Raw genomic sequence first — 12,028 nt, 5'->3', positions numbered from 1 at the left:
AACTTCTCCACAACAGTATTACGGACCTGCCTGGTGTGTTCCTTGGTCTTCATGATGCTCTCTGCGCTTTCAACAGAACCCTGAGACTATCACAGAGCAGGTGCATTTATACAGAGACTTGATTACACACAGGTGGATTCTATTTATCACCATCAGTCATTTAGGACAACATTGGATCATTCAGAGATCCTCGCTGAACTTCTGGAGTGAGTTTGCTGCACTGAAAGTAAAGGGGCCGAATAATTTTGCACGCACCACTTTTCCGTTTTTTATTGGCTAAAAAAGTTAAAAATATCCAATAGATTTCGTTCCACTTCACAATTGTGTCCCACTTGTTGGTGATTCTTCACAAAAAATAAAATTTTTATATCTTTATGTTTGAAGCCTGAAATGTGGCAAAAGGTTGAAAAGTTCAAGGGGGCCGAATACTTTCGCAAGGCACTGTGTGTGTGTGTGTGTGTGTGTATGTGTGTGTATGTGTGTGTAATATATATATATATATATAATATGTATATGTGTGTGTGTGTATATATATAGATATATATAGATATATATAGATATAAAATAGAGAGAGCGAGAGATATTATAATAGTAATAAAAATGCCATAAATATATCCCCTATTTTGTAGACGCTATGACTTTTGCCCAAACCAATCGCTATACACTTATTGCAATTTTTTTTTTTTTTTTTAATGTAGAATAATACATATTGGCCTAAACTGATTTTTTATTTATTATAGTAAAAAGTTTTTTTTTAATTGACGCTCTTTTTGGTTAATAGCGCAAAAAATAAATACCACCAAAAGAAAGCTCTATTTGTGGGAAAAATGGTCATCAATTTCATTTGGGTACAATGTCAGAGGACTAGGGCATAGGTCAGTTGAAGCGACGCAGTGCTTGTCCGCCCTTTTTATGTTTGGTCTGAAATTCCACTTTAATGAAAGCATTATTAAACCCAAAAGCAAACATTTTGTTAAATTGCACCTTACCGGTTCTTAGATGTTATGACTGCATTCATTTTCTTTTTTTAGACTTTAGAGGTATGTTATTGGCCAGATCACCAGGTGAAAACCGAAGGGAAAAGGCCTAAAAATGTAAGACTATTGCAGCCACCACGTCTAATGGTTTGGCAAGCTGCAATATATTACATCTTTGGTTTTGGCTTTAATACCCATTTAGTGCACCCCAGATCGCTCTTCTATGGTTGCCACACGGTGGTTATCGAGCCCTAGGGTGGCACTGATACCTGATTTTTATCGCCCAGTACGAGTACCGATAACTTAGCAGTGTATTTTGAGCCCATACATAATGAATGGGCTTTTTGAACAGGAATGCAGTGTGATTCCTGTCCGAATCACAAAGCGGTTTCCCACACCATTCCAGTGTGAAGCCAGGATGAAAGCACTATGACAAGCCTGGGGTCACAAAGGTGCCATGCTGGAAACTGCATGTGACTCGGACAGGAATCACATCGCATTCTTGTTCAAACCACATGCGATTCTTTGCAATACGATTTGAGCCCATTCATTTTGTATGGGCTCAAATTGCACCGCAAAGGTATTAGTTTCGGATATCGGAGCATACTTTATTGGTACCACCCTACCAAGCCCTAGGCCGATTTGTTGCCTCCTTATATGTTTTAACCCCAAAAATACTGGCCCACCGTCCATTGTATGCATTTACATGCATTAGATTGTAAGCTATAATGAGCAGGGCCCTCTGTTTTCTCCTGTATTGAATTATATTGTACCTGTATCGTTTTCCCTTATGTTGTAAAGCGCTGTGCAATCTGTTGGCGCTATATATAAATAAATATATATATATATAGGTTTCAATTGTGGCCGTGAAATGGTATCTCCCATCGAGAGATGCATTCTACGATGTGTGCTTGCGCCCTGGTCACATCACTCAAGCTGATTGGCAAATCGGCTAAATTGTGGCTCCATCCTGCGCATGCACGGGCACCATTCGATGGGGGGCACTTCTCGGCAGAACACCGGCAATGGCACCATCCGAATCGGTGCAACAACGACTTTGCAGCACAGCACCGATTCCCAAAAGTAGTTCCTGCACGATTTTTGTCGACTTTGGGGGCGGTTTCAATAGCCATCTGTGCAGGAACCCACACAGATATCTCTGAAATCACTCCCAAAGTCAGACTAACATGTGGGAATGAAATCGTGCGAGTCCATGTGAACCTGGGCTAAAGGAGGTGTGAACCTCCTGTACCTTTTGTATTGAACTGTACTGTAATTGTGTTGTCCCCCCTACACATTGTAAAGCGCTGAGTAAACTGTTGGCGCTATATAAATCCTGTATTATAATAATAATAAATTGGTTTTGGCTTTAGGTATACAGTACTTTTAAATTTGAATATATCTTCTAGAGAACTCAGTCTACCTTCTTACCGTATATAAAGTCTCTTCTATCGGACACATCACAGCATTGTGTTTTGACTTCATAACCACCTTGTCTCTAATTTCATTTAGGAAAGGCAAGGAAGTATGGAAGTCGATGTTTCCAGGTTTAACATTGACGCCCCAAGATGGGATCAGAGTACATTCGTCGGTCGCTTGAAGCACTTCTTCAATATTACAGACCCCAGGACGGTGGTTGTGTCTGAGCAAGAGCTGGACAGAGCTAAGCTGCTTGTTGAGGCTTGCAGGTAATTGCAAAGTATTTTTTTTTTTTCTATCTAGCATTATATATCACTAACACTGAATACATTATAGATCAGCCCTTCTTTACCAGGGGTTCCCAATGAGCAATGGTGACTAGACCTACCTACAGTACATCCGGAAGGTATTGACAGCACTTCACTTTTGAATTAAACTCATTATTTTCGTCAACATTCTACAAACAATACCCCATAATCACAACGTGAAAGAAGTTTGAAATCTTTGTAAATGAGTTAAAAATAAAAAAATGTAAAAATGCCATGTACATAAGTATTCGCAGCCTTTGGTCAATACTTTGGTGAAGCTCCTTTGGCACCAATTACAGCCTCAGATCTTTCTGAGTGTGATGCTACAAGCTTGACGCACCTTTTTTTTTGGGCAGTTTCTCTCATTCTTCTTTGTAGGACCTCTCAAGCTCTATCGGGTTGGATTGTTGGTGCACAGCCATTTTCAGATCTCTCCAGAGATGTTCAATCGGGTTCAAGTCTGGGCTCTAGATGTGTTACTCAAGGACATTGATAGAGTTGTCCCATAGCCACTTCTTTGTTATCTTGGCTGTGTGCTTAGGGTCGTTGTCCTGCTGGAAGGTGAACCTTTGCCCCAGTCTGCGGTCCAAAGCACTCTGGAGCTGGTTTTCATCACATAAGTCTAGACATTGATGCATTCATCTTTCATTCGATCCTGAATAGTCTCCCAGTTTCTGCCGCTCAAAAACACCCCCACAGCATGATGCTACCACCACCATGCTTCACTGTAGGGATGGTATTGGCACGGGGATGTGCGGTGCCTGGTTTCCTCCAGACATGACATTTTCCATTCAGGCCAAAGAGTTCAATCTTTGTTTCATCAGACCAGAGAATTTTGTTTTTCATGGTCTGAGAGTCCTTCAAGTGCCTTTTGGCAAACTCCAGTTGAGCTGTCCATGTGCCTTTTACTGAGTGGCTTCCATCTGGTCACTCTACCATGCAGGCCTGATTGGTGGAGTGCTGCAGAGATGTTTGTTCTTCTTTGAAGGGTCTCCTCTCTCCACAGAAAAATGCTGGAGCTCTGTCAGAGTGACCATTGAGTTCTTGGTCACCTCCCTGACTAAGGCCCTTCTCCCCGGACTGCTCAGTTTGCTGGGCGGCCCGCTCTAGGAACAGTCCTAGTGGTTCCAAACTACTTCCATTTACGGATGATGGAAGCCACTGTGCTCACTGGGACCTTCAATGTACCCTTCCCCAGATCTGTGCCTCAATACAATCCTGATTTGGAGGTCTACAGCTAGTTCCTTGGACTTCATGGCTTGGGTTGTGCTCTGACATGCACTGTTAACTGTGGGATCTTCTAAACATCTCACTGATGATCAGTGGAAACAGGATGCACCTGAGGTCAATTTTGAGTGTCATGGCAAAGGCTGCGAATACTTATGTAAATGTGTTTTTTTTTTTGTTTTTGTTTTTTTTTTTTAGTTTTTACAAATTTGCAAAGTTTTCAAACAAACTTCTTTCACATTGTCATCATGGGGTATTGTTTGTAAAATTTTGAGGAAAATAATGAATTTGATAAATTTTGGAATAGGGCTGTAACACAACAAAATGTGGAAAAAGTGAAGCGCTGTGAATACTTTCCGGATGCACTGTATACTAACCCTTCTACAGTGGCCATTAATGTTGGGGAACACCACAATTTTTCCTGTCTGCGTCCCTTTCTGTTATTATTTAATTTAATCCTAAGATTATTACAAAAAATGTTGTTGTACATAGGAGGGTGTAACATGTACCCCCAAGGTATCAAATATGCTAGGCATGCCTATTAACTCGAGAAGGGATGGGGTGGAAGAGGCGCCAGAACAGCCAATAGTGTAGCACTGTTTAATGTGTTATTGAAGCAAAATCTGTCTGTATATGCAGTAAAGCATGCTTGATATACTCACTGTGGAACCTAAGGGGTTAATCCTCTGCATTGTGTAAAAAGGCTGTTTGATTCTTTCTTCTCTGATCCTCCCCTTCTATGGAAAGACGTCAATGGAATGTACATTTGATTACTTTCAAAGTTTAAAAAAAAAAGTAAAAGGAAACAACACATTTCACCACCTGGCAAAACGGACACTAGGCACGGGTAGTGTGATCAAACCCTACAGGTTCACAAGACATTTAACCCTTTCATGTCTCCGCCTATTTCTGACTTTGCTTACAAGTTAAAATCCGATATTATTTTGCTATAAAATTACTTAGAAACACCAAACATTATATATAGTTTTTTAGCAGAGAATCTAGAGAATAAAATGGCGATTGGTGCAATATGTTGTCAGTGTTAATGCAAGTTTTTAGGAAAAAATACACTTTCATGAATTAAAAAAAAAACGTAACAGTAAAGTTAGCCCAATTTTTTTAATATAATGTGAAAGATGATGTTACGCCGAGTAAATAGATGCCTAACATGTCATGATTTGAAATTGCACATACTCGTGGAATGGCGACAAACTACGGTACCTAAAAATCTCCATAGGCGGCACTTTAAAAATATAAATAACAGTTACCAGGTTACAGTTACAGAGGAGAACTAGTGCTAGAATTATTATTATCGCAGCGATACCTCACATTTTGATTTGAACACCGTTTACGTTGCTTACGTGTGCATTTTCTTTGCTGCGCAAGCTTGCAGGGACGGGGCACTTTTATTTATTTATTTATTTATTTATTTATTTTTACATTGTCACTTTTGAAAAAATAAATTGATCACTTTTATTGTCACTCGGAATTTAAACTTCCCTTGTGACAGAAATACGTGGTGACAGGTACTCAGTTATGGAGGGATCGGGGGTCTAAAAGACCCCAAATCCCTTCTTTGCACTTCAAAGTATTCAGATCACCAAAAATGGCGATTCTGAATACTGTCGTCTTTTTTTTTTTTTTTACGGTGCCATTGGCAGTGAGTACATTTAAAGTGACGTGCTCCTGTGTTTTTTCACGAAGAAGACTGGAATTAAGCCGTTTACCCCTTCCCGTCAGCGGGAAGGGGTTAAAATCCTGTAAGCAGTGTTTTCCCACGCATGCGCAAAGACTGGCAGCAAGGAAGTCTGAATCTCCTCCACCTTTGCACATGCATGGAAACATCGTTGTGTGTCCGCAGATGCCATGATCTCAAGGCCAGAAGGAGCCTCGTGGGTGCATCTGTGCATAGTGACACAGGAGGGGGTGGGGGGCAAGCCTGTCCAGAGCAGACTGAAGTTCCGCTTAAAGGAGATCCTCTTTGTGTGGGCTGTTTTTAAGGTTAAGTCCACCTTTCTGACCGTGTTTCATGTTATCTCCTTGCATGATCCTATATTTTTGTTGAATCTGACTGTATGTGGTGCCGCCCACACAGCTACATCATTAATTTACAGATCCATTCACAGGATCTATGAATAAAAATACTACGCCTCCTTTCACATGTCCATTCCAATCAGGTCCTGATGGGACGGTCCATTCACCACATGGACCGGCGGGTGTAAATGGACACAGATCCGTTTACACCCACCTACCTCTCATCTGGTCCACTTAAAACAAGTGTAAGGCGATCTGTTCTCCTCTGTGTAGGCAGATCAGATCAGAGTTAGTTGGGTGTAAACGGTAACATCTCGATAAAGTGCAAGTACAATGGTACCTCACTTGTGAATTATCGTTAAAGTGTTACTAAACCCAGAACCTGCATTCACAATATCTGGTCTCCCACAGAACATGAAAATGCAATTATTTTACTAAATATAAACTGCTAAATACTAGTGCTGCGCGATTAATTGTTAAAAAAAAAATCCCGATCTCAAATCAACCCCACCATCCTAATCAGTCATTTCCACGATTCTATGTAAATAGTGCAGACCCGAGCTGTCAAAAAAAAATAAAGACAAGTGTTTATCAACATTCCTCAGAGCTGAGAGATAGAAAAGAGATACAAAGTAACATTTACTTCTTTTAGATCAAAGGGAAGAACTTTGGTCTGTAAATGAAGTCAGTTTAACCACTTGAAGACTAAACCTTTTTCTGACACTTGTTGCTTAGGCCCCTTTGACACTGGGGCAGGAGCGGTGTCGGCGGTAAAGTGGCGCTATTTTTAGCACCGCTTTACTGTCGTTTTAGAAACTGCCCCGCTAGCGGCCGAAAAAGGGCTAAAACCGCCCGCAAAGCGCCACTGCAGCGGCGCTTTGCCGGCGGTATAGCTACGCTGCCCCATTGATTTCAATGGTGGGAGCGGTGAATACATATTCATATACATATAACGCCCCAGTGTGAAAGGGGCCTTACAAGTTAAAATCAGTATTTTTTGCTAGAATATTACTTGGAACCCCCAAACTATATATATATATATATATATATATATATATATATATATATATAATCTCAGAGACCCTAGAGAATAAAATGGCGGTTGTTGCAATATTTTATGTCACTATATTTGCACAGTGATCTTTCAAACGCAATTTTTGGGGTAAAAATACACTTCAATGAATTAAAAAAAAATACTAAACAGTAAAGTTAGCCCAATGTTTTTATATAATGTGGAAGACAATGTTACACTGTGACTCTCATTTTATCCAGAATCGTGCAGCTCTACTAAATACCTTTTTCTCTTCAGCAGTATATAGCAGTCTTGTGACTTCTATCAATGTCTGGTTAAAGAGGAAGTAAACCCTGATGAGTTTACTTCCTCTTTCATTCCCTGCAAAGGCAAAGCATAATGGACTACTATGCATCGCATAGTAGCCCATTATGTGTCACTTACCTGACACAGGAGCCAGCGAAGTCACCGCTGTCCCCTGTAGTCCACCGCATCCATCTTGTTGGTGGGGTCTCGCAGCTCCGCCGCTGTCATTCGGCGAAGCCGCGATGACGTCACTCCCACGCATGCGCACAGGAGCCGACACGTGCGGCAGCTCCGTCGCTGAGAATGCCGCGCTCAGTGCGCATGCGCCGTAGACAACGGTGCCCGTTTTCAGGCAAATATCTCCTAAACCATATAGGTTTAGGAGATATTGCTTGGACCTACAGGTAAGCCTTAATCTAGGTTTACCTGTAGGTCAAAGTGGTTTGTAAGGGTTTACAACCACTTTAAAGCTTGTAGGAGGAGTTTTCATTCTACTCTGATTGTCCTATGCGTTTGCATGACCCCTGACCCTCTGTCTTGACAGTGCTGATTTGGTCCTGTGCTGATCACATGCAGTCCCAGAAAAAAAAAAACTCTAGCAATACACACCAAACTGAGCATGGGCAAAGTAACTCCAAAGGCTCTGTTCTATGAGATGGATTGGGAGCAGTGGAAGAAGGGGGGGATCAGAGAAGACAGGATCAAACAGCCTTTTTTACACAACACAGTGGATTAACCCCTTAGGTTCCACAGGGAGTATAACAGGCGTGCTTTACTGCAGGGATATGCAATTAGCAGATCTCCAGCTGTTGCAGAACTAAAAGTCCCATGGGGCATAGCAAGACTGACAGCCACAACCATGACACCCAGAGGCAGAGGCATTATGGGACTTGTAGTTTTGTAACAGCTGGAGGTCTGCTAATTACATACTGCATATACACACTGATTTTACTATTGTCTGTTTAGTAACAATTGAAGTTACCCAAGCCTAAGGTCTGAACCTTAGAATGGCCCTGTGGCTGGGGGAATAGTTTGCACCTGGGATTACAGTTGCAATGCTTTGCAGGTCCCAACACAAAAAATGAACAAATGCATTTTTTTCAATAAATATGGGCGCATTTATTCATTTTTGGCAAAAGGTGAAATTAGCCTTTTTATCTATTAGCTGCGTATTATTTTTGCAGTAGACCACACAGACAGATTTCAGCTGTCTTTCTTTCTGAAAAGAGCAAATGTTTGACGGGTTGCTGTAGGCTTCAGTTTGAATTTTCCAGTTTTTGCACAGCTGGCCTTTTTTTGTAGACAATCTTATTGGAGGCTGTGAATAAATTAGAAAATCCGCGACTCCACTCCAGTAAAAAGCACCTCCCTGGCAGCACGGGTCACCTTCAAAGTGACAACCTTGATTTCTGTGATCACGAATAAATGAAGGACACGCAGGGGCCTTCTTCAATCCTGTGAGCAGGCGGTGTTCAAAGGGCTGTGGATTTGTGTAGTTGTGCACAAAGGTGGTACTGATGTACAACAATGACAATCTTACTGGTTACCATAGACAAGACAGACAGATTTCCTGTTCTTAATAATCAGCTCCAGAATTTAAACATATACTGTATAATATAGATGATTTACAAGATCGAAAAAAAAAAAATGTTCCGTATTAGCAGATTTTTACATTTTAGTACAATAAATTAAGCAATTTAGTGAAATAAATGTTATAGACGTGACAGTGCTACAATTAGTTTTGCTTTTTTTTTTTCCAAGTTAATGCAGGTAGATTGTTGCTAGGCAACGGGAGGACAGCTGGGTATCAAAACATCTCCAGTGGCTGGCATAGATCAATATAGCTGTCAGATTTTAATGATCAGCTTTTTGTGTGAAATCCATTAAAAGGGCTCTGTCACTTAGGAAATCAGTTCTCCGCTAATGAAACTCCATCTCCCTTTATGAAACGAAATGGCATTAATGGAGTCTTTTTAGCTTATTTACGTTGAAAAATAGTAAGGCATAAAAATTGACCTGTTATTTGTCAGGTTTGGCAGCCAGGTGTTTGTATACCATAGCATGGTCCTTGCATATGCCACCCAAAAAGGGCATGCATTTTTAAATGATTTTGTACACAAGTCATCAGTGACCACCTCCGTGTTGCAGTCACACTGAACAGACATGGTCCACAGCATTCGTTGGCATTCACACTGTGGGGTTGATTTACTAAAACTGGAGAGGGGAGCTCTGCATAGAAACCAATCAGCTTCCAGGCTTTTTGTCAAAGCTTAAAGCAAAAAAATAGATCCTGCTCCTTGTAAAGCATATTATATGACACAGTACTCGTGTTGTGTCATTTGGCCCCTTGTAACACCTAAAAAAAAACCTGGCTGATCCTGCTAGTTTCTACCCTCCCCTATATAAACTGATCACGGTGTATCATGGCTGCTGAGCCCTGACAATGTGGCCAGTTTACGTGCCTCTGTCATTTCCAGCCTGCTGTCTCTCCTCTGTGCTGCCTCCCCCCTCCCTCCCTGTCTGTCAGCTCGTGACAGTGCCGCCCCGCCCCTCCTGCTGCTTGAATAACACTAACCTGTATGCACCCTCCGCGCTGCCTCCTATTGTGTCCCCCTCTGTGTGTGATTTATAAAAATAAATGCTGCAAATGCCTAATTTCAGAGCGGCGATCACGTGACTGGCCGGCTCTCTTCTCCTCTCCTCCCCTACTGACTGATGTCAGTGGGGGAATCTCAGACCCACCCGCTGCATCTCTCAGAGTAGGAAAATAGAGATCCGGCCAGTCATGTGATCGCAATCTCAGCTCTGAAATTAGGTATTTTCAGCATTTGTTTTTATAAATCATACACAGACTACAATAGGAAGCAGTACTGATGGTATAAATAGGTTAGAATGGCTTAACAACCACTTTAAGACCCCTTTCACAGGCTCTCCAATCAGATCCACCTGTCAGTTTTTCAGGCTGGCCTGATTGGGACCCTGCATTGTCCTCTATGGAGCGTTGGATGTCAGGCTGACACCCGCCGCCATCTGATCCAAGATGGATAGATTGTCTGCCAAAATCAGATGGCATTGAATGGAAATGGACAGGCAATCCTCTTCCTTCCGATTGCCCCATAGAGGAGAGCGGGACTGTCTGCATGGCGGAGCAGACATGGACCTGTCATCCATCTGCTCAGCGGGGTGCGGGCGTCGGCGGTAAAGCGCCGCTATTTTTAGCGGCGCTTTACCATCGTTTTAGCGGCGGTCTGCGGGCGCTAGCGGGGTGGTTTTAACCCCCGCTAGCGGCCGAAAAAGGGTTAAACCCGCCCGCAAAGCGACGCAAAGCGGCGCTTTGCCGGTGGTATTGCCGCGCTGTCCCATTGATTTCAATGGGTAGGAGCGGTTTAGGAGCAGTGAATACACCGCTCCTTCACCGCTCCAAAGATGCATCTAGCAGGACTTTTCACTGTCCTGCCAGCGCACCGCCCCAGTGTGAAAGCCCTCCGGCTTTCACACTGGAGTGAAAGGTGCCGGTTTTTTTCAGGCGCTATTTTTAGCGTTGTAACGCCTGAATACCGCCCCAGTGTGAAAGGGGCCTTACTTTTTTAATAAAAATAGTATAGTATATATTTGGAGAGCACTTCCTGATATGTGCCTGCTGTGCCATGTACTTGTATGAGAAAGTATCCTGTTCTCTTCGTATTGCTTCCTTTTATGTAAAATCTCTGGTGTTCCTGCCAGTTCTTCTGCTTTCCTATTAACCACTTAAGCCCCGGACCAATTTTCAGCCAAAGGACCAGGCCCCTTTTTGCGATTTGGCACTGCGTCGCTTTAACTGACAATTGCACGGTCATGTGACGTGGCTCCCAAACAAAATTGGCATCCTTTTTTTTCCCACAAATAGAGCTTTCTTTTGGTGGTATTTGATCACCTCTGCAGTTTTTATTTTTTGCACTATAAACAAAAATAGAGCGACAATTTAGAAAAAAATTCAATATTTTTTACATTCTGCTATAATAAATATCCCCCAAAAATATATAAAAACGTATTTTTTCCCTCAGTTTAGGCCAATACGTATTCTTGTACATATTTTTGGTAAAAAAAATCGCAATTAGCGATTATTGATTGGTTTGCGCATAAGTTATAGCGTTTAGTTTTTTGGCATTTATTATTAATAATTTTTTTTTTTTACTGGTAATGGCGGCGATCAGCGGTTTTTTTTTTTTTGCGACATGGCGGACACATCGGACATTTTTGACACGTTTTTGGGTCCATTGTCATTTATACAGCAACCAGTGCTATTTAAATGCACTGATTCCTGTGTAAATGACACTGGCAGTGAAGGAGTTAACCACTAGGGGGCAGTGTAGGGGTTATGTATGACGTTATGTGTTTTTATTTTTTTTATTTTTTATTGTAGGGGGGCGTGGCCTAGCATGGGACGTCACTGATCGTCTTTCCCTATAACAGGGAACCAGACAATCGGTGACAGCCACAGTAGGAAGCACGGGGAGAGGTTTGTTTACACAGACCTCTCCTCGTTCTTCAGCTCTGTAACCCGATAGCGGAACACCATCGGCGATCGGGTCCGCTGGTCCCGCGGCCACGGTCACGGAGCTCAGGACCAGGTCGGGAGCGTGGCGGCGTGCTCCCGACCCACGACTGGGCACTTAAAGGGCAACGTACAGGTACATGCTTGTGCCCAGCCGTGCCATTCTGCCGATGTATATGTGCAGGAGGCGGTCCTTAAGTGGTTAATAATT

The 12,028-nt window shown here is 42.3% G+C and overlaps 1 protein-coding gene across 1 annotated transcript in view; it reads left to right on the top strand.

The window, feature by feature from the left end:
• Window positions 1-12,028, top strand: part of SFXN2 (sideroflexin 2) — a 107,697-nt gene that overhangs the window by 39,530 nt on the left and 56,139 nt on the right. The window contains exon 2 of the mRNA XM_077455299.1: window positions 2,490-2,665. Coding sequence (XP_077311425.1) covers window positions 2,490-2,665 — 176 coding nt within the window. The remainder of the gene's footprint in view (window positions 1-2,489; window positions 2,666-12,028) is intronic.

Source organism: Lithobates pipiens, unplaced genomic scaffold (genome assembly GCF_037356315.1).
Source record: "Lithobates pipiens isolate NorthernLeopardFrog02 unplaced genomic scaffold, aLitPip1_a1.2 Scaffold_25, whole genome shotgun sequence".
NCBI classification, from domain to species: Eukaryota; Metazoa; Chordata; class Amphibia; order Anura; family Ranidae; genus Lithobates; species Lithobates pipiens.
Note: the sequence above shows the minus strand (reverse complement) of the source record. Positions and strands in the feature narration are given on the sequence as shown.